Source organism: Aquarana catesbeiana, linkage group LG03 (genome assembly GCF_042186555.1).
Source record: "Aquarana catesbeiana isolate 2022-GZ linkage group LG03, ASM4218655v1, whole genome shotgun sequence".
Lineage (NCBI taxonomy): Eukaryota > Metazoa > Chordata > Amphibia > Anura > Ranidae > Aquarana > Aquarana catesbeiana.
The window spans coordinates 152,677,038-152,699,167 of record NC_133326.1 but is presented as its reverse complement, the minus strand read 5'-3'; the positions used below and the strand labels follow the sequence as shown (position 1 = coordinate 152,699,167).

The 22,130-nt window shown below is 41.3% G+C and overlaps 1 protein-coding gene across 1 annotated transcript in view; it reads right to left on the bottom strand.

The window, feature by feature from the left end:
• LOC141131772 (uncharacterized) overlaps positions 1 to 22,130 on the bottom strand; it is a 759,715-nt gene that overhangs the window by 653,926 nt on the left and 83,659 nt on the right. The window contains exons 5-7 of the mRNA XM_073619424.1: positions 18,993 to 19,086; positions 11,678 to 11,851; positions 502 to 662 (exon numbers count right to left, since the gene is read on the bottom strand). Coding sequence (XP_073475525.1) covers positions 502 to 662; positions 11,678 to 11,851; positions 18,993 to 19,086 — 429 coding nt within the window. The remainder of the gene's footprint in view (positions 1 to 501; positions 663 to 11,677; positions 11,852 to 18,992; positions 19,087 to 22,130) is intronic.

Genomic DNA, 22,130 nt, shown 5'->3' with positions numbered 1-22,130 from the left:
CTAGCAAGGTAGAAAACATATCTAAAGTAGAAGTTTGGGGTTAACAAAAAATGTATTGCTCATTTGATTGCTTAGTTCTCTGTCTGCTCCGAATGAAGAACAATGATTGTCAGTCACTCTTCTCTGCTTTGCCCCCCTCCCCCCTGCACTCACTGAAGGCCCAGGCTAGGGCTAGGGAGGAGACAGGCGCAGTTGACTCTGGCTCTCAGCACCACACTGATAGGTGGCGCCAGCTGTCAATCAGGCACCTGAGTTGATCCTGACAATATTGTTGGGACCCTTCTGGAGCCTAGACACCTTTGTCACATCAGCAGGCAATATCCCACTATCAGCTGATTTTAGGTCACAGGAAAGCAAAAGTGTATGCACTCCACAAGAGAAGTATGGCTAAAAAAGCTTTACCCATACTTCTCTTTTAATAAATGTCTCAAATTTGCAGTAAATACAACTATCAAAAAAAAAACTGAGGGTAATTTTGAGAACCAATTTTTCACTCCTTACTTGTTTCTGGTCGTTTGTATTGAGGCGCCCTGATGGTGTGAGGGAATTCAAGACAACTTGGTACCCAGTAACATCCCCTGTGGCAGGGCTCCATGAAACACGCATAGAACTGTAACTTTGTTCACTCACAATCAGATCTCTCGGACCAACAATTTTTTCACCTGTAAGAAAAATGTAAATGCTTAGTGAATTAAACTGCTTAAAATAACACAATTTTCCTGTGGCTTTTCCCATACATTAACAATATTAAAATATTCTAAGAAGCATTACTTGCTATGTAATGTGAACAGTACATAACCACCATAGTAATGTTAAAAGCTACTACCACTTCTATACATAAATATAGAATCTTTATGTTTTTATAAATCAGAACCAAAAATGCTAAACACTAAACATTTAGGTTTCAGAATTACCATATAAGAGTCCCAAACTCTCTGTAACCCCATAATAAACTGTGCTGCTACTAGCAACCTTGTGAATCCTCCTGGTGACCCCTTCTACTATAAGGTGCAAGCATCCATCTGGCCCAAAAACACTGAGCATATACTGAAAAATGAATCCACACACCCGTAGACAGCCTGATGTAAGAAAGTAAAGACCGTCTTCAGTTAGTCTCTTCTCAAGCTACACCTCTCTATTGCATTTCACACTTCCACAAGCTTAATCACAGAGCACTATGAATAAACCCATGGGAGGGTGAAACACGTTAGCAGGGCCTGGCATGGACTTAGCTGAAGCTGGTCTTTAATTTCTTACACTGTGCTAACTAAAAGTGTGCAGTCCCATGATTAACATAATTAATATAGTACTGGAAATTCCAAATTTAACAAAACCCATGTTTCATTTTCTCTCTTCTGCTTCACTGAGCTGTTGTCATTGTGCCATGATACAAGCACTGTGAGTAAAACAATTTTTTACAAAACTGTCAGCCTTCGATACAAATAAAGACTGTATTATACTTAGAACAACATACAGAAACATCACAATTAATGTAGAACTATGGGCAAAACATTTTTATTTTATTTTGGACAGCGCAAGGAAGGGTTATAACCCCTGTAAGGTTTATTTTTTCTCTCTTTATCTCACTGGGGAAATTTCCCTTTACTTCCTGTCCCATAGCCAAAACAGAAAGTGAGAGGAAATCCCTGCAAATTAAGGGGATCCATTGGGGACCCCAATGTCACCAGAACTAGTGTCCTCATTGGAAGATTTCCCCTCTATTACTTATCTGGGGACAACCCAAAATGTTGAATTTTCTTTTACTTTCACTTTCAATGATAATAGTAAACAGGACAAATAAAGAGGATGAATCTCCCTAATGGGGGCACAGACAGCAATAAAAACTGACAGGTGTTCCAATCCCTCTTCACTCTATCCAAAACTGAAAAAGTTTTGCCTTTAGTTATACTTTAACAAGGAAATAAAAAATGTCTACATTACAAAATGCATAACTAGAAAAACAAAAAAGCACCTCATAACCAGAAACAGTTCATATACCATGCCTTTTCAAAGCACTGTGGTATATTCCCTTGAGAAGAACTGCCTTAAAAATGTTAACTAAGGGAAATAAGGGGCAAAACAAAAATGTAATTAGTCAAGTTTATGGTTTTACAGGTACAGCCACAAGACACATACAGTGAGCCTACATGCTTAGCCATAGAAGTTACATATTTCTCTCAGTTAAGATTTAAAGCAGCAAAATTCTTCGCACTGAACTGGAGTAATAAGCCACAAGTCATAAGTTCAACAGTGTTGACCATGGGCACTGATTAATGGTAGGTAATGTTCTCTACCCTGCCATAAAACAAAAATGTTGCTATTGTCTATCTGGTATCAAGCCAGCAAACTATCCTTGGCCTTTTAACATGTGGTCAAATCTTCAGACCCTGGTCTCACTCAACCACATAATAGCTACTTTTTTGCATGGCAGAAAAGTCCCTTTTACCACATAATAACCACTGCCATGGTGACGGGCTTTACCAGTCTTGACCAGTGGCCATCACATTTATGGACAAGTTAGCGTCTCCAATTCCACCAGTTTCCACTTTAATCAAAGGCATCTATGGCTATTTTAAAAGACTTGATCTCTTCTATCACTTTGCTTTAATGGCTTTAAATCAGTAGAATTCAACCCAATGAACTTGTAGTTATACATTTATTAACTTATAGAGTGAGCCAGATGGCATTTGACCCCCTTCTCCAAATAATGTTTTTTTTTTTATCAATCATAGAGCAAAGCACCCTTATCTATAACTTATTTTGCACCTATTGCTCCAACATCCTCATTACACCCATTTAAAGTCACAAACCAAAAGGTTTGACAACAAATTTTTTAAGAATCTATAAATCCCAAAAAATAAGAAAGATTCAAGCCAAGGAGCAGCAGACTAAAATGTTGTTGCACTTTACACATCGAGCCATAAGCAATTTCTGCTTATAAAGTTTATCCTATCAGACATAGATCAGAGAATGTAATTGTAAACGTGGGTTTAAATCAATACCACTCTATTTACAACAACCATGAGTGAAGAAAAGGCAGACTTGGCAAAACACTTTACAAAAATCCATAAACTGGAAAAATCAAAGAAACAAGCGGGGTTGAACCCAGGAAGTTACAAACTCCAGATGTGCTGCAACAACAGTATGCACCATATGAAAATACAGCTCAGTTGCTTGTTAGGAACATTTAAATTGATAATCTTTACCAAAATAAAGAAATAGCATGATTTGTAAACTGTATAAAGCCTCGTACACACTACTAGTTTTTTTTTTGTTCAACCCAGCAGGCTGAACGAATAAACCTGACAGCTCAGGTTGGAGCCACTGTACTAACTATGTGATGTTAGTACATCGATCTCCCCTGCTGTTCTATTGTGTTCTAACAGGGGTAGGCCCCCCGCCAGAGCACTCCGGTCAGCGCTCTGAGCCATTGACTCAGAGAGCTGATCGGAGCTGATCAGCAGACCTTTTTCGGTCATGTCTATATTCCCCTTGCACCCGTTCCTGGAAACAAGGCTCATCGATAGTGGGTGCTGCAGTGACTACCAGCTGGTTACTGGAAACATCACAGATAAATGCACATATTCGCCAGCACACCAAGGATCCTCAAATGTCGTCCAAAGGGTTTTTTATTGCAGAAAGATCACATCACAAGAGCAAGTACAACGTTTGGCGCCTCGCAGGACCACTTCGTCGGTCATGCCCCTTCTACAGAAGCCGGCCAAATGGCTAACTTCTGTTGGACCGGCTGCAGTACACACAGATCGAATGTTGGCTGGTTTCTATTGAACCAGCCGATGCCGCCTGACATTCGGCCCGTGTGTGCTAGGCTTTAGACCTGAAGAACAGACATTTACTGCATGTGCAGTGAGTTACATAAAGAAAAGACACCTGGCCATCATAAAACTGCATTAAATTCCCACTTTTGTTGAGAACACAATCCTCTCCAGGTAAGTTATACACTTTTTATGTCAATGCTCTATTGTCTAAATCATTGTCAGATGGCCTGCTATCTCAAACTGCTAATACTGTGATAGGATTCTTCTTTTAAAAGAAGGCTCAGATTCCTAACTGCTCATGCTCAGCCATAGTTAGGGAATATATTCCATATTTGTTGACAGGCTCCACACTCAGTTTTATCCCACAAATCCCACTTCACACAATAACCAGGTACACCTGCTGGCCCGGTGATATTGTTTTCTCCTGACAAGTGACTATTGAAACTATGAGCATATACACCTACCTCCCTCACTAACCTACCTAGAGTTATAAACCATATGCAGACTTTAGCCTCTTAGACAATATTTACATGTAAAAAGAAAAAAAAAGCTAAAATCATCTCTACCTGCCACATGAAAAGTTTTGAACTTAGGAAGCTAGATATTTTCTTTCTGCTGTGCCACAATGTGCCTGCTCCTGGTACACCATGCCTTGAGAATGCTGTTCCTTTATTTGTGTGAGCTAATGGTGCACCATGAATTGAGAATACTGCTCCTTGGTTTGAATCTTTCTGTAAGGCTAGTAGAGAATGTATGTAATTCTTTCATATTGTATCACAAACATTTGGCTTGTAATTTACAGTACTTCCTACAAGCAAGTAGATTTTTGGGATTCTTGGGCTCTTCCTAATGTCTATGCATCCTCTGGCAGGCCTATGTAGCACACTGTATATTTACTTATCAGGCTCAGATGCAGGCACAGGCCTCTTTATTTCTATTTCCCACAACTCCCTGGGTTCCTGAACATACCTAGGGATGATAAGTCAGCTGAGAGCCACACCACTGTTAGAACCTGTCTAATAGCATGCAGCTTTCCCAGAAAACAAAAGTATAAAGTGGGGTACCCCTCCCCTAATGTTACTAGAGTGCACCAGGTCCAATGGGGTGGTCCTTTTTCTTAGTGTATTGGATCCTTCTAACTGTTCCCCTTTGTCACCAGAACTACCCTGGACTTTAATGAGAGGGATGCTTTTTATAAAGATAATCGCAAGAAGTGATTTTTGTTCTGAACTATTTTATGGAAGTAGTGATCGTTTTTATGGACTCATATAGAGGGTACACTAAGCAGCCATATGTTACCCTGATTGGGCCACAGAGACATTACTGTGAAGAGTCCAAATTGATGCAACTTTTGGGCAGCACAGTGGCTAAAGTGGTTAGCACTTCCACTTGGCAGTACTAAGATCATAGGTTCAAATTCCAGCCACAGCACTACCTGCACAGAGCTTGCAAGTTCTCCCTGTGCCTGCATGGGTTTCCTCCCACATTCCAAAGACATGATGGTAGGTTAATTTGCTCTAGTCTAAATTGGCCCTAGTATGTGTATTTATGAGTCTGAGTTAGGGACCTTAGAATGTAAGCTCCTTGAGGGCAGGGACTGATGTGAATGTACAACATACTATATGTAAAGAGCTGCGTTAATTGTTACCACTATATTTTTAGTCTTTTTGAGAAGAAATAATATCTTTTTAGTTTTTATATGTAATGAGCCCATGAGAGAAATGTTAAAAAAGGTTCACAAAGACTTCAACTATTTCCAAACTTCTCAGGGCTTATCAGGCCCTGAACACTCCAAACTGTTTGCAAAGCTGGTAAACCAAAGAACCAAAGATATTTACATTTCATGGTTTGTTAAATAAAAGGACCTGTTATCTCAATAAAAGTTGATGACACATAAACTTGACTTGACTTGTACTCAAAGAGAAATCACATATCTCTAATGACATCTATTGTGAAGACTCTAAGGGGGTAATTTACTATAGCGCGATTCCACTAATTAGTGCTAAAATGGAATTCACTATAGCGCTGGTGGAAAAAATACTCCCAAAATCAAATTTACTATAGCTCCCAGAAAGCAGATAGAGCCCAAACCCTTATGCCCCGTACACACGGTCGGACTTTGTTCAGACATTCCGACAACAAAATCCATGGATTTTTTCCTACGGATGTTGGCTCAAACTTGTCTTGCATACACACGGTCACACAAAGTTGTCGGAAAATTCGATCGTTCTAAACGCGGTGATGTAAAACACGTACAACGGGGCTATAAACGGGGCAGTGGCCAATAGCTTTCATCTCTTTATTTATTCAGAGCATGCGTGGCAATTTGTGCATCAGATTTGTGTACACACGATCGGAATTTCCGACAAAGGATTTTGTTGTCGGAAAATTTTATATCCTGCTCTCAAACTTTGTGTGTCGGAAAATCCGATGGAAAATGTGTGATGGAGCCTACACACAGTCGGAATTTCCGACAACAAGGTCCTATCACACATTTTCTGTCGGAAAATCCGACCGTGTGTATGGGGCATTACTCTGCTAGAACCTGGAGCATTGCACATGGAAATAATGTTTAGAGCATGATATGATCGCCTAAATGGTACTGAAATGCGTAATATATTGTTTAAAGATAATCTGCTTTTAAACAGCTTGAAAAAGTGATATATACTGTACATGGAAATATCCTTAAAAGTCTGAGAAGAGATATATTCCCTGTCTCTGTACAACTAGGTGCCAGCACAACTGAGCATGCTCAGACATGCAAACTACTCTCATATTAACTCCCATGCCTTTTTTACAGGGCGCTATAGTAAATACGGAAATTAGCGCTGGTCTAAAATGCATTTTTGAGAGTGAAAATTTGTGCTATATAGCCCAATGCAAGTTTCAGACATTGATTATAATGGTACAATTGTAACTTCCCCAAATAAATACTTTAATGTTGAGATGAACTGTATCTTTCTCTCAGATAAATTGTCCTTGCAACAATGTTGCTACTTCTTCATCTATTTTGTTGTTAAGAGCGCTAGAATGTGTAATGTTTTCATGTATAGTTAAAATATATTTTTCTCTGTCACTTTCACTTGTTGCTGTTTATCTCACAAAAATCTTTAACCAAACTCACACAGGTGTCTGTACAAACCACCTGTGTATTGAAATATTTAATATTTAAAATGAGTCAAAATTGTGTGTGTTGTTTAGTATTTCCAAATGATCAGAACTTGAGCCCAAAAAATGTGATATGTGTACCAACATCAGAAATAAAAATGACATTCCCAAAATTCAGAGGGTAACATCACTATTCTACACTATTCTACACACCAAGAACCACCTAATATCACAGAATAAATCAAGAAGCATAACTCCTGACTGATGTCATTCCACCACCCATAGGTATATGTCCAAAGAAATGCAGTATTTATATGTATTTATGTGTAGGAGGGTTCCACCACCATTGCAAATCGTGTCCTATGTTTTCCATGGGCAAGGACAATAATCAGCCTTACCATTTCCCCACCAGCAGTAATTGCAGCCTCTTACCAAGCAAAAACCAACCAATTTTGAGATGGTTCAGAATGCTGACAGTAATCAGCCATAACCAGCCTTCAAAACAGATGGCATATGACAGAAGCAGGTTGATCAATGGCTCTCCGGCCTTCCACAGTACATATGTATTGATTAACTTATTGCACCCCTGAGACTTAGGACTGTTTGACAGCACAGAGATGCATCCTCTATCAACGTGTCAGCTCCGTGGCTAACTGGTTAGCACTTCTGCTTAGCAGTCCTGGGGTCAATGGTTTGATTCCCAAGCATGCCACTTCATGAAGAGAAGTAGTCTGTCCTCCCTATGTTGTTAAACATAACTTCTGACTCATGTCCTTCTATAAATTATGTCTAAATGTAGTATTTATTTGTAGGAGGGTTCCACCATCATTGCAAATCGTGTCTCATGTTTTCCATGGGCAAGGACAACAACTAGCTTTAACATTTCCCCATCAGCACTAATTGCATCCTCTTACCAAGCAAAAACCAACCAATTTGAAGCACAATGTTTCTCAACTCCAGTCCTCAAGGCGCCCCAACAGGTCATGTTTTCAGGCTTTCCGTTATTTTGCACAGGTGATTTAATTAATTTCACTGCCTTAATAATTACTACAGCTGTTCCATCTGAGGGAAATTCTGAAAACATGACCTGTTGGTGCGCCTTGAGGACTGGAGTTAAGAAACACTGCTCTAGCAGCATGTTGACAGTAATCAGCCATAACCAGCTTTTAAAACATGGAAACCCAAGAAATTACATTTTAAATCAATTAATAAATTATAAATTTGCACCAATTCAAGAACTGTGTGTTTTTGGCCAGATATGGATGTATAAGTCTGGTGTAATGCTGCACACATATTTTAACGTTGTATGCTGATGATGAATGACAAATGGGCTTTGCCAACAATTTGTGTGAAGCAGCCCTCACAAAGTTGTCACTTCCTGTTTTGTACCCTCCACATGCCCAACAACGTTAAAGTTTAATGTTTTCGATTTTTGGTATCACTGATCATGGCCAGAGCCTTGGACATTTGTTATTTTTAGGTTTAGCCTGCACAGGTATATATGCTGATGCATTCTTTCATTTGTAAAGAGTGTGTGTTCCTGATGAACGGGTGTGAGAACTTGAGACAGAAACTATTACACTGTTGGGTGTGTCCTTTACTGGGTGGGTCTGCTAGCAATTCTATCTAGGTTATATAAAGGCCTGCAGTTGTGGCGGTTGTTTGGCCTGAATCTTTGTTTGCAGTGCTTATACTGGTTTACAAATAGATATTTTTAATTTTTTTTTTGGGGGGGGGGGAGTGCGCGCATAATACATGACCCACAGCATGGTTTTTGCTTTATGTGTTTGCTGGTATAGTTTTGCATTAAGGCCCTCAAAAGTGTGTTTTTGTGGGCATGGTTTCCAAATTGTGTCTTTGTCCATTCTGACCTCATGTTTGTGTGTGTGCCCCAGCAGACTTTTATCTTGTTCTAGTTATTTCTAAATCTCACATGTTAGATTTACAACTGTTAATGTTAAAGGGTTTGTAAAGGTAAGTGATTTTTTAACTTAATGCATCCTATGCATTAAGGTGAAAAAACACCTGGCAGTGACCGGCCCCCAGCCCCCCTGTTTTACTTACCTGAACCCTCGAACTTGTCCCACGGGACGCACCATCTCTCGGCTAGGGGGTTCTCGGCTGTTGATTGGATAGATTAATAGCAGCACAGCCATTGGCTGTCAATCAAATCCAATGACGTGGCCGCCGGGGGCGGGGCCGAGTCCTGCATTCAGCATCTATGGACGCCAAATGCCCCCCACCCTCAGACCACGACAACCACCGGCCAGGGTTGTCAGGAAGAGGCCCTTGTTCCCATCAACATGGGGAAAAGTGCTTTGGGGGGTACCCCAAAGCACCTTCCCCATGTTGAGGGCATGTGGCCTGGTATGGTTCAGGAGGGGGGCTCACCCCCCCATCCTGACCTCCAGGCTGCATGCTCAGATAAGGGTCTGGTATGGATTTTGGGGGGACCCCACACCAATTTTTTATTTAATTTTGGTGTGGGGTTCCCCTTAAAATCCATGGACTGGGGGGACCCCATGCCATTTAAAAAAAAAATCATAATAGCCAATGCCACATCAGCATGAGCATGGTTGTTTCCCTAATATTAATAGCATTAAAAACATCAAACACTAGTATGTATTTTCTATATATGGTTGTGCTCAGCCCAATAGGCTAGAGGTCAGCACTTCTACCTTGAAGGACGCATGGGTTCAAATCCCACAGAGGGATACTAAAAGATTGCATTGCTGAAAAAAAGTGAATACCAATAAGCCACAGCAGCATATCCTGCAAATAGGCCAAGGCCAATTAGCCAGTGCACTTTAATTTGGTTGATTCCATTATATTAATTCTTCAAATGCATGCAATGGTATGTAAGTATTCAATAATATTATGGTGTGGAATTCAAACATCACACACTAGTTAACGGGCAGTTTACATTTTTTTGTTTGTTTATTTTAATTTGCTTGTGCACTGGAAAAATAAACACAGCTGGTGGGTGGTAGGTTGGCTGGGATTTGAACTCATAACTTGAGTGCTTAGGAGACATCTGAGCAGACCACCAAGCCATTGTGCTAAGTATGCTGGGACCTGCATAATAGTGTAGTATGATTTAAGAATTAACATAAATAATTACTGCTTTATAGTCACCAAAAAAAAAAACATAAACAAATAACCTACAACAGATATGTAAGTGTAAATGTTCAATACATGTAACTTTACACAATAGCAGACATTACTCTGTAATACACATTCATAACTGCATTCGTTAGCAAACAAAGAAAAAAAAACTAGGAATACTAATTGCAATATACATCAATGGATGGATTCATTCGCACGTTTGCCTGATGGAATTCTTAATTGCCTGAAATGGGTGCTATTACATGTAATAGTGCCCAGTACTTCCTGGTGCTATGGTAAATTACCCCCTAAGGGTTGTTTATCCATCTGAAATCTAAATATTCCGTAAGACTGTTCAACACTTAAAGGAAATATATTAACTCTTTCTACCCAGTAGTATTTCAGAAAATATATGGCGTTCAAATGATATAAATCATATTCCATCTCATAGATATAATTGTGATTTCAGTATCTACTGGTGCAATAGTCATTCTGTATAACAAAAAAAGATATTATTTCGATTTAGAGCTTATTAGAAGTAAGAATTGTTTTAAGTATACCAATCATTGTTGTGAATGACATATATATAAAATGACATATATATATATATTGTGACCATGTCTACATAAATATATATCCATATAGCATGTGTTTTTACCTAGATGAATAAGTATTCATAGTATCTACAAGAGTAATACATTTATCCATATTCAATAATTTTATGTTATATTGATGAGTAAAATTGTACCCTCACATTGCACTGATTACCAGAATTCCTACATTTTTTTTTATATATACCAGCAACTCTATACAAGCAGATACACATTATGAAGATTGGACATATTACTTAGAAGATATTTCAGAACAAGTATTTCTGCCATTGGACACGCTTGGTGGTTGAAAGAGGTATTGCCTAAATCTACAAAAAGGTAATCAATAGATCTTTCAACCAATGAAAAAGAAGTTACACCCTATGGGCTAGGATTATTATAATTTTTATGAGCCTATGGTATAATGGTATATAGGCTCAAGATAGAAAGCCATGAGGACACTCAATTAGACACACAGATACACACACTTCATTCATCAACTCGACCATGTTGAACCTATGTCCCCGTCAGGAGCCTTGCATCCCAGGGGTCAGGGTACGAGTCTTACCCCTTCAGGGGGTTGACAAAAGCACACCCATAAGTTTCCCCTTTATTTTGTGTGTTCACATGCACGTTTTTGTACACTTCCGGGTTTTTCGTTATAGGATTTTTGCACCACCGTAGATTTAAAAGAAAAATGGGTAGCTTGCACAGAGAATAAAATCCGGTTAGGTGTGCAAACATGGGCCAACTGCCCTCAGTTACAATCCTACAAATATATGAACTTGCATTCTTACATTGCCTTAGCATGCATCTTTTTGGCTATGGAGGAGGAAAGAGAAGATTGCCCATATCTTCTAAGTGCTAGCTTGTATCACAAAATAACAATAGCAACTAATTGAAATGATACATTACAAGCGATAACTATTTTCCCTGATATATGGTGTCAGGAGTGGGTTTGAATGTTGCAAAAGACATGATAAGTGTCAACCAATCCTAAAAATGGTTAAATTAAACACTGATCATTACATGTTTATAGTCTTCCTAAAGTATAACCTCATAACACATGTCTATAAAACTGTTCACCTTACTCACTTTCAATTATCTGCTTGATAGGTCTTGGAGGTTCAGATGCAGTAAAGCAAACTCTTCTTGAGATCCTGGGTAGCATATCAAATAGGGACCAGTAGTCTCTTACTATGATGACATGTTCTTCAATAGGTCCTGATGCAATTTTTATCAGTTCATTTCTGTCTGCATTTTTTATTCCTGCACAAGACACAGATACAATTTTATAAATACAATATGCCATATTTTATCATTTTTAAAAATAGACCTGAAGCAAGGCCAAAGCCCTAAGCACATTCTAGCCTTTTGAGTAAAATATAAATATAAGCTTAGCCTGTCTATTGTGCCCATCTAGAATGGTCTCTCCTCGATGTCCGTTCACTTCCGGTGATGTCATATCCGTGAGTTCCACGCTGGTTCCGGCCGACTTCCTGGTGGCCACAGGACTGCCTGACGGACCCTCTGCCATCTCTCTCATGCCTGGATGATGGTCTTGGACACCTGGAGAGTTAGACCCCATACACATCATACAATTTTTTTTGTCTGATTTCCTTTAGATTAACCAAAACCATGTAGTCCAAGGGCCTGTCTGATTGCAAACAAATTGAAACTCTTAAGGTTTGACCTCATATCATATGGTTTTGGTAAATCTGAAGGAAAAAAATCTACAGAAAACTGTATAGTGTGTATCCAGTGTGAGTGAGAGCCCCTGTCTCAGTGAAAATTAGTGTAAAATGGACACAGAACTCCAAAGAGGAAGTTTTGAGAAGTTCCAGCAGAAAATTGGTGCGTAGAGAAAAACTATGCTTTAAGTTTTCTCTGGATTTGGGCTGGAAACTTGAAGACTTCAAAGAGCAATGGGAGGGATGGAGCCTTAAGTCTTGTATCTGGGCTTTGCAGAAGTTCTGCACGTTGTGTGTGTGTCCAGGTGCACACACCCATTATAAGGCAGAGCGGAGCATAGCTCAGAGGAGGTGGGATAGGAGTTGGTGTGGGAGCCGATGCTGCAGCCATTAGGAAGGTGTGCTACCATTTAAGAACCCAGGCAATATCCATGTGGGAGAGGTTCCAGGTCAGTGGACTGAGAGAGTTGGGCCAGCTGACAAAGTCAGGGAGACCATAACTAAAACAACTGGAAGAGAGAGTCCTGGGGACCAGAGGGGACCATGAGTCTTGGAGGAGTGTGAAAGCCTGGAGTGTCAGGAGAGCCCCTTCCTAGAGGCCAGGAGTGGGCCTGCACAGCTTTGTACTGCAACCAAGGCTGAGTGAGCCTTGAGAGCCAGGTGGCTTGGCACTTTCATTTTTTTGTAAATTTTGAGAGAAAAACCTGTGTGGGCAATCCATGTGTGTATGAACTTTTTCATCTTTGTTTTTTTCAATAAAAGTGGGCTAACACAACTTTAAATTGAAGTTCCTGTTGGCTGTGAACTCACTGAAAATGCATCTACCACTGAGCTAGACATCCCCCATATTACAAGTGGTGGAGAATGCGGGCAAACAGATGGTGGAAATCCGGGTCTCTGCTCCAGCAGTGAGTTTGTCGTGGAACGGTTAGCGGCTATGTGTGGAAGTGCAGCCAGGCAATGAGCATTGAGTGCAGGTAGTGCACATGTGAGAATTTCTTTTTTCTATCGCTGTGAACTTTGTGACAAGCTGCTGTGCAAGGATGGGGTGGTCAAAAACACAAGAAGTTCACGTTAAATAAAGTTAAAGGGAGAGTGCCGGCTGTTGTTCTGCATCCTTTGTCACTGGCTGTAGAGTGGGAAGTTGACATAGTGATGTCTAACTTCATACGGCCAATGCTGCCTACAGAGGAGGCTGAAGTTTCCTAATGGAGTTTGAAAGAGTTGCAACATGGAGAGCATGGCCTAGAGACCGGTGGCCAGAGTTGTTGCAACCCTTGCTGCGGTATCGGTTCCGGGTATCCTACCAACAGATGGGTCCAAGCAGAAATGATTATGACAAGTACAAAGCTGAGATTCTGCTTGGGGAAATGTTCCAGCATGAATGGGAACGCCAGCAACGCTCCAGCAAAGGGAGGTCATCACCTGTAGCAATGGGAGAGGCATCACTGGGACAACAAAGCACCGGTTTTCTGCAAGAACATCGGTTGCCACCCCTAGCAACAGTGGCAAGAGGTCTGTGTGGCCTGCAGGGGGTACGAATGAGCATGAGGAATGTAAAGATGTGTATTATGGCCGCTTATGTGAAGTGGTCAGACCAGAAAGAAGGGCACAACAGTCTGCAACCTCCATGAGGTGTAGCCAACCATCTTTGGCATGCTGGTCTGCTGTTACCGCTAGCAACCGAGATTCTGTGTTACCTGCAGGGGGTCTCAGTGGGTCCGGAAAGGCTGCAGTGTTGCTCCATGACCACACGGGGGAGGCAGCCTGTGAAGGCACCACAAATGAGAGACAACACACTCAAATGAAGGCTATGACACAGGAATTGGTAAAACTTTTGCAGTTTATGGGACAAAACCCAATGAAGTGGGAATGTGTCCAGCGGAGAGATCCGCAGTACAGGTTGTCTTGCTGCAGTGTGCTACCCAGAGTAGTGGGGAGGCACAGGGTAATGCCCAACTGGCAGCAAGACTAAAGACTAAAAAGGACATGAGGATACTGTATGTACCTGGTGGAATCCAGCACAGTGCTGGAAGACCTATACTAGGGGTGACCAAAGAAATCCGTATACCATGTTCCCTAGTGACAGAGACAGATGCTGCAGAGTTGCCCAAGGAGCCCACAGTGTTGGAGTGGAAGGTTTCCCAGGTCAGCTGTGGAGCTGCTCAAGTGGATAAGAGGCCACCCACAATAGCTACAGCTACATCTAAGCGTCATGATGATCCTCTAAAGGTTGAGAAATGTATTTCTGAAAATGTCATATTTGAGAATAATGTTGGTAATATTTTTACTAAAAAGGATGGGAGTAGGATTTCTCCCATGACCACCAGAGGCAGAGCTGCAGGATTGTCCGTGGAAATCTCCAGGGATCTCCCTGTGTTGGAACTGGAGGTTGTCCATTACTGTTCTGGCACTACTCTGGGGGAATAAGGGAGAACTGCACCACACAGTGAGAGTGTGTGGGTGCAGACCACCCGCCTGGTATGTGACCAGATTGGTGAGCAATTTGTTCACCTTGTTAAATCTGGTAGTGTAAAGCATAGTTTTCTCTGCTCACCGATTTTCTGCTGGAACGTCTCAACGCTGGATGTAATGGTAGCGCCACCAGAACAAACTGGTCAAAATAGTGTATTGCACCCTGCCTTGTGTGACAAAGCATCGTCCCAATGTGACATAAGTAAAACTGTGCTTGTACAATGTGATGCGTATAGAGATGCCAAAGATACAGTATTAGGTAATGAGTCCCGGGTTCCTTTGGTGCCTCTTGGAACAGGTGATGAAGTGCTGAAAAATGCCTGTCAGGCAAGCACCACGGACTGGGAAGCGTGGTGCAAGGAAGAATTCGCAACACTAAACAAAGTGACCATGAGTTACAAATCTATGATGTGTATCAAAGATGTGGACATAACACCTGCTATGCCCAACGGAGGGATTGCAGGGCGGCCAGTGGCCAAGGGTGCATTGGCCCCGGCAGAGATTGGTCCCCTCCAGTCAGAAGGACCGGTTAAGGGAGCATGCATGGCAGTTGTGTTATCCCCAGCTGCTGGAAAATAGTGAGTGTAAAAATGGCAATGTGACTTATGACCTGCTGTGGCAGAAGGGATAAATGTGAGACGTACATCTGACAGCGCTCCAGTTGAGCACCAGGCTGTGAAGACCGTTACTGCCAGTGAGGTGGAGGTCACTGTAAATGTCTCTACCTTTCCAGCTTCAGTGGATGAGCCCCTCCACGTCCTTGATAATGGAAAAGTCCCTAGACAGGTCTTGCATGTAGATGTGGATCGCATTAAGATGACTAATGCATTGTTGAAAATGATTGAAGTCCAAAAAGCACATTTGCTGTACACTTGGGTCTCTCCTCCGTGGTCGGACAAAGTGGTACTGAGTAGTACCAGTAGGTGGAGCCAAGTAGTACAAGCTATGCTTGGTGATGTTAATCACAAGAGGAATTGGTTGGTACCATATTTATTAGCAGTGTGGCAAACGGTCTCAAGGTTCTCTGAGAGGGTGCTTTCAGTTACTGGTTTGGATAGAAGGTGCTCAGGAGAATGTTTGAAAACATCAGAGGTCTCTCCACTTGATGCGGTGACAAAGAAAACTTCTGCTGGTGCGGTCCGAGGTGCGGCTGAGCAGTGGTTACTAGAGGGCACAGACACTGCCTCACCCACTAGACCTCACGTGAAGGAAAGGCCCAAAATAGACATGGCAGTAACAGAGATTTTTCCTGTCATTCGCAAAGAGGTACAAATTAAGGTACCCGGAGACACTGTGGGGGGAAGTACTGATGGTATTGGAAGTGGTGACATCAGAATTTGTGAACTGTTGCTGGTTGGTACTGCTAATAAGGGTTTAATTGCCGTGGGTGACCTCAGAAAAGTTGTTAAATCAAAAAAACCTGTTGTGATGGGGAAAACTGGTTTCGGTGAGGGAAAAGGTGGTTCCCCAACAAGGGGAAGTATTAGGAGCAGGTTCACTATATCAAGAAATTAAGGGTATAAGGGAAGGCAGAGTTCCCCCCGAGAAAGGCAAATAAGCTCAGGAACCCCAAAGGAGGGAGAAAGCGTAGGATAGAGACTAGTGGGATTCCATGGAGAATCCGGGTAGGACATACCTGGAAGCGCACCTGGAAAAATGGTTGGGCCTACGTGGCTGACAGCCAGCACAGAAGTGTTCCAATCCTGATGACGAGTGCTGGTGTTCCTCCTTCTGGATCGAAACAAGGGGGGGGGGATATGTGAGAGTGAGAGCTCCCGTCTCAGTGAAAATGAGTGCAAAATGGACACAGGACTCTTAAAGAGGCAGTTTGAGACGTTCCAGCAGAAAATCGGTGAGCAGAGAAAACTATGCTTTAAGTTTTCTTTGGATTTATTTTGGATTGGGGCTGGAAACTTGAAGACTTCAAAGAGCATTGGGAGGGATCGAGTCTCCAGTCTTGTGTCCAGGCTTTCCAGAAGTTCTTCAGGTTGTGTGTGTGTGTCCAGGTGCAAACCCATTATAAGGCAGAGTGGAGCATAGCTCAGAGGAGGTGGGATGGGAGTTGGTGTGGGAGCAGTTGCTGCAGCCAGGAGGGAGGTGTGCTACCGTTTAAGAACCCAGACAATATCCTTGAGACGGTACTCCATGTGGGAGTGGTTCCAGGTCAGTGGACTGAGAGAGTTAGGCCAGCTGAAAGAGTCGGGGAGACCATAGCTTAGACAACTGGAAGAGAGACTCCTGGAGACTGTTAGTCTTGGAGGAGTCTGAAAGCCTGGAGTGTCAGGAGAGCCCCTTCCTAGGGGCCAGGAGTGGGCCTGTGCAGCTTTGTACTGCGACCAAGGCTGAGTGAGCCTTGAAAGACAGGTGACTTGGCATTTTCGTTTTTGTTGTAATTTTTGGGAGAAGAACCCCTGTGTGGGCAATTCATGTGTGTATGAACTTTTTCATCTTTGTTTCTTTCAATAAAAGTGGGCTAACGCCCTTAAACTGAAGTTCCTGTTGGCTGTGAACTCACTGAAAACGCATCTACCACTGAGCCAGTAATCCCCCATATTACACCAGCTTTAGGCTTAATGTACACTGGAAGTTTTACAACATCTCCTGAATGTTTTGACTTGACAGATAGTAACCGACATTTAAGCGTCTGTTTTGCTGCATTTACATGCCACGTTTGCGTTTAGAAGCGTTTTTTCAAATATTAAAAGCACCTGTAAATGAAACACGGCTAACCACGAGTTTCCACGTTTACACGCTGTTACAGGTGTTTGGTGTTTAAATGCCTCTGAACATCTGTCCTGAACACATTTTTTTGCTTTCCAAAAAAATGCTTCTAAACTCAACTGCCTAGAAACAACTATAAATGACCCTGTGTACATGTACTGATAAGATAACTTAGAGGAGAGTTCAGGGGCAGTTGAAAAAAACGCCAACTGCTCCTAAACGTCAGTTTACCAACAGCAGTGTACATGAAGCCTTTAGAGTAGAAGAAAATCTCTGAAGTTTGCAAAAGGTGAATGTAAACCAACAAGTGTCTGTGAAGTAAGCTAACCAGCAAATGTCAAGTAAAATGGTTACCTTAAGTGCCCTTTTCTCCTAGGCTTTAACCGCTTCCCGACCACCTCACGCAGATATACTGCGGCAGAAGGGCACGTACAGGCAGATTAACGTACCTGTACGTTGCCCTTTAAGAGGCGGCTCACGGGCACGCGCGCGCCGCTAGCTCCAGGACCGCAATTGCGGGTCCCGGGGACCCGATGTCTCATGATCAGGAAGAACCTCCCCGTTCTGCCTAGTGACACTGTCACTGATCTCTGCTCCCTGTGATCGGGAGCAGCGATCAGTGTAGTGTCACACACAGCCCCTCCCCCCACAGTTAGAAACACTCCCTAGGACACACTTAACCCCTACCTACCCCTTTTTAGCATTGATCGCTGTATTAAGGCTAATGGTCCCAAAAATGTGTCAAAATTGTCCGATGTGTCCGCCATAATGTCGCAGTCACGATAAAAATCGCTGATCGCCGCTATTACTAGTAAAAAAAAAAATTATCAATAAAGATGCCATAAAACTATACCCTATTTTGTAGACGCTATAACTTTTGCGCAAACCAATCAATAAACGCTTATTGCAATTTTTTTACCAAAAATATGTAGAAGAATACGTATCAGCCTAAACTGAGGAAAAAAATGTTTTTTTTAAATATTTTTTGGGGATATTTATTATAGTAAAAAAATTAATAAATAAATAAATAATAATAATATTAAAAAATAAGTAAAAAATAATGCGTTTTTTTTTTTCAAAATTGACGCTATTTTTTTGTTTATAGCGCAAAAAATAAAAACCGCAGAGGTGATCAAATACCGCCAAAAGAAAGCTCTATTTGTGGGAAAAAAAGTTTTGTTTGGGAGCCACGTCGCATGACTGCGCAATTGTCAGTTAAAGCGACGCAGTGCCAAATAGCCAAAAAGTGCTCTGGTCAGGAAGGGGGTAAATTCTTCCGGGGCTGAAGTGGTTAAGTTACCAACTGAATGTATTCTAGTTGCTGCCAGACTTTTTTGTTCTTAATACCTATGTATTTTTCATTTTTCTTACCTAACGTATATGATTATGGCCCAATAGTACCACGTGTTGTTGCAGTTTAACTTGCAGTTATATTGAAATACATTTTTCATATAGAAAAAACAACTGAATTGCATTGCTTTTCCTACATAAACTGCATTTTAACCATACAATTTCTACCTCACCTATAGCAAATATTGTGACTCCTCTGTCTTGCAATCCTTGGGCTTTCTCTTCTACTGCATCACCTGATTTACCGTCAGTTAACAACACAACAATCTGTAAAGTGAAAAAACACATTGTTATATAGCTATTATGGTGTTTTTTAGTTTAAAGTATAAGTAAACCCTAAAATTTAACTTCTCTTATTTGCTACCTTTTGGTCTGTTAAATATACTCGTTTGTTATATCTGTTTGATAAATACAAAAAATATCCACAGGTCATGGAAATTTACAGCTGTCCTGTGTCTTGTACACATGGCCTGTTTTATGTCAAGGAGTCCAATTAGCCCTTCTATTTCTTATCTTGGGCTACAGAATAATTGGTGTTTATATTGTAGAGATTAGGAGACTGGGAGGGTTTTAGCAAAGCAAAAGACACAATAGAAATAGAACAAACAAGTCAGGGCTTACACCATTCAATCCACAAAAATGCTGTGTGTTGTCAGTCCACAACAGGACTTATAGTGGAACTAAAAATTTAAATGATGTAGTCTGTCAATGGCAACAACCCAACTTTTTTTTTTTTGAGCCAGCCCTGTAACAGTTTTATTGACTGTTGTTCCTGCAGTAAATCTGTTATTTTTCAACTTCCTTTAACAGACCAAGCTTTCCAGAAAGAGCGGTAGAAGAAGGGTTAAGACAAACCATTTAACACCGAGAATGCCTACAATCATAGATTTTATTCATTTAGTTAAATCTTTATTTCCAAGAAGAAAAAAACTTGGTGATGTAAACAAAACCTAAAAAACTGTTAGCTGGAGTTAGGCTTCACTACTTGCCACTTCTGTCGAGGCCATTTAAATCTACTAAGCTATCTAGCACTACCCTCTCCACAGGTTTAAAATGCTGATGTTCAAGGGTGGGTATGTTGCTCCTCCATAGATACCACGGAGGAGTGAGTGTATTCACTCTAAGATCTCTTTCACAAGAGTGGTTGGGACAGTAAAAACAGGCAGCTGAGGCGTGGTTTTACTGTCCCCTGATCACCCATCAAAATATAGCTGGAGGGGGCTGTTTACATGCAGGAGCCATGTTGCTTTGTGTCATAGCTGCAGCAAATTTAACGCAGCATGTCAAGTCGACAGGCAGCACTGCCTGATCTACTGAAGATTGCTTTTCAGAGAATTGTCTAGTGCGGGTGTAGCAATCCGTCGATCGTGGACTACCTGACAACCGTGGGTAGGTGACAGGTAGACCGGGAACAGGTCTGCGCCGCCGACCTCCGCCTCCTCCTGCTAGCTGCCAGTCAACGTGTATAGATAAACATTGGTGTTGTCATCAGCACTGTACCCTTCCAGATGCAACAGTTCACTGGACTACCAGTAAATGTTCCAACACAATCCATGTTGGCACATCCCCATATTAAAATTTATTAAATTCCTCTGAGGGTTTCCCTGGGAATGTCTCTTTCTGTTAATGTGACGATACTGACCAATCAGAATCCATCTGGTCCACTCTGGAAATTCTGACAGAGAAGAGGGAGAAAAGCAGTAATTCATATCCCTGGACCACTGGAGCAGCTGTGGGGGTGCTGACAGCTTGGCAACCATGGAGGTAAGTACAGCAGGGACCAGGGGGGGTGGGGAAGGTGTCCGGTGATAGTTCACCTTTACATTTTCTATGTAAAGGTGAACTAATCCTCTAAGGCTACTTTCACACTGTGGACGCGTTAGCGCTAAAACGCCACTCGTTTTAGCGGCGCGTTAGCGCTGTTTAAGTGGCACTTTTCAGACGCTATCGGCCGAAGAAGGGGATTAAAACCGCCTGTGTTGCGGCGCTTCTGAATCACTGCCCATTCATTTCAATGAGGAGGGGAAAACACAGAAAGTGCCACCTCAGTGTAGTATTAAAGCAAAGTTTTAATCGCAAAGTATAACCACTTGCCTAAAGGGCACTTTCACCCCCTTCCTGCCCAGACCAATTTTTAGCTTTCAGCGCTCTTACACTTTGAATGACAATTACTCAGTCATGCAACACTGTACCCAAATGAAATTTACGTCCTTTTTTTCACACAAATAGAGATTTCTTTTGGTGGTATTTAATCACTAGTGGTTTTTTTATTTTTTGTGCTATAAATAAAAAAAAGACTGAAAATTTGGTGAAAAAATGCCTTTTTCTTTGTTTCTGTCATAAAATTTTGCAAATTAGTAATATTTCTTCATAAATTTTGGCCAAACTTTATACGATTACATATCTTTGGTAAAAATAACCCTAATTAGTGTATATTATTTGGTTTTTGTGAAAGTTATAGTGTCTACAAGCTATGGTGCAAATCATTGAAACTTGATCACACCTGATCACACCTGATGTACTGAAGACCTAGCTCTTTTCTTGAGACACTAACAAACCAGGAAAGTACAAATACCCAGAAAATGACGCCATTTTGGAAAGCAGGCACCCCAACGTATAATCTATGAGGCATAATGAGTCTTTTGAACGGTTCATTTTTTTCCAGAAGTTATTGGAAAATGTGGAAAAAAAATGAAAACGCATTTTTTTTTTACACAAAGTTGTCAATTTATAAGATATTTCTAACACATAGCATGTATATAGCAAAAATCACACCTCAAAAAACATTCTGCTACTCTTCCCGAGTATGACAATACCACATGTGTGAGACTTTTACACAGCCTGGCCACATACAGAGGCCCGCCAGTGAAGTAGCACCTTCAGGCGTTCTACAACCATAAATTACCCATCTCATTTCTCAACCACCTATTACAGTTTTGAAGGCCCTGGAGCCCCAGGACAATGGAAACGCCCACAAAATGACCCCATTTTGGAAAGCAAACACCCCAAGGTATAATCTATGAGGCATAATGAGTCTTTTGAACTGTTGATTTTTTTCCAGAAGTTTTTGGAAAATGTGGAAAAAAAATGAAAATGCATTTTTTTTCCCACAAAGTTGTCCATTTTTAAGATATTTCCAACACATAGCATGTACATAGCAAAAATGACACCCCAAAATACATTCTGCTACTTCTCCTGAGTATGGTGTTACCACATATGTCAGACTTTTACACAGCCTGACCACATACAGAGGCCCACCATTGAAGTAGCACCTTCAGGCGTTCTACAAATATAAATTGCACATCTAATTT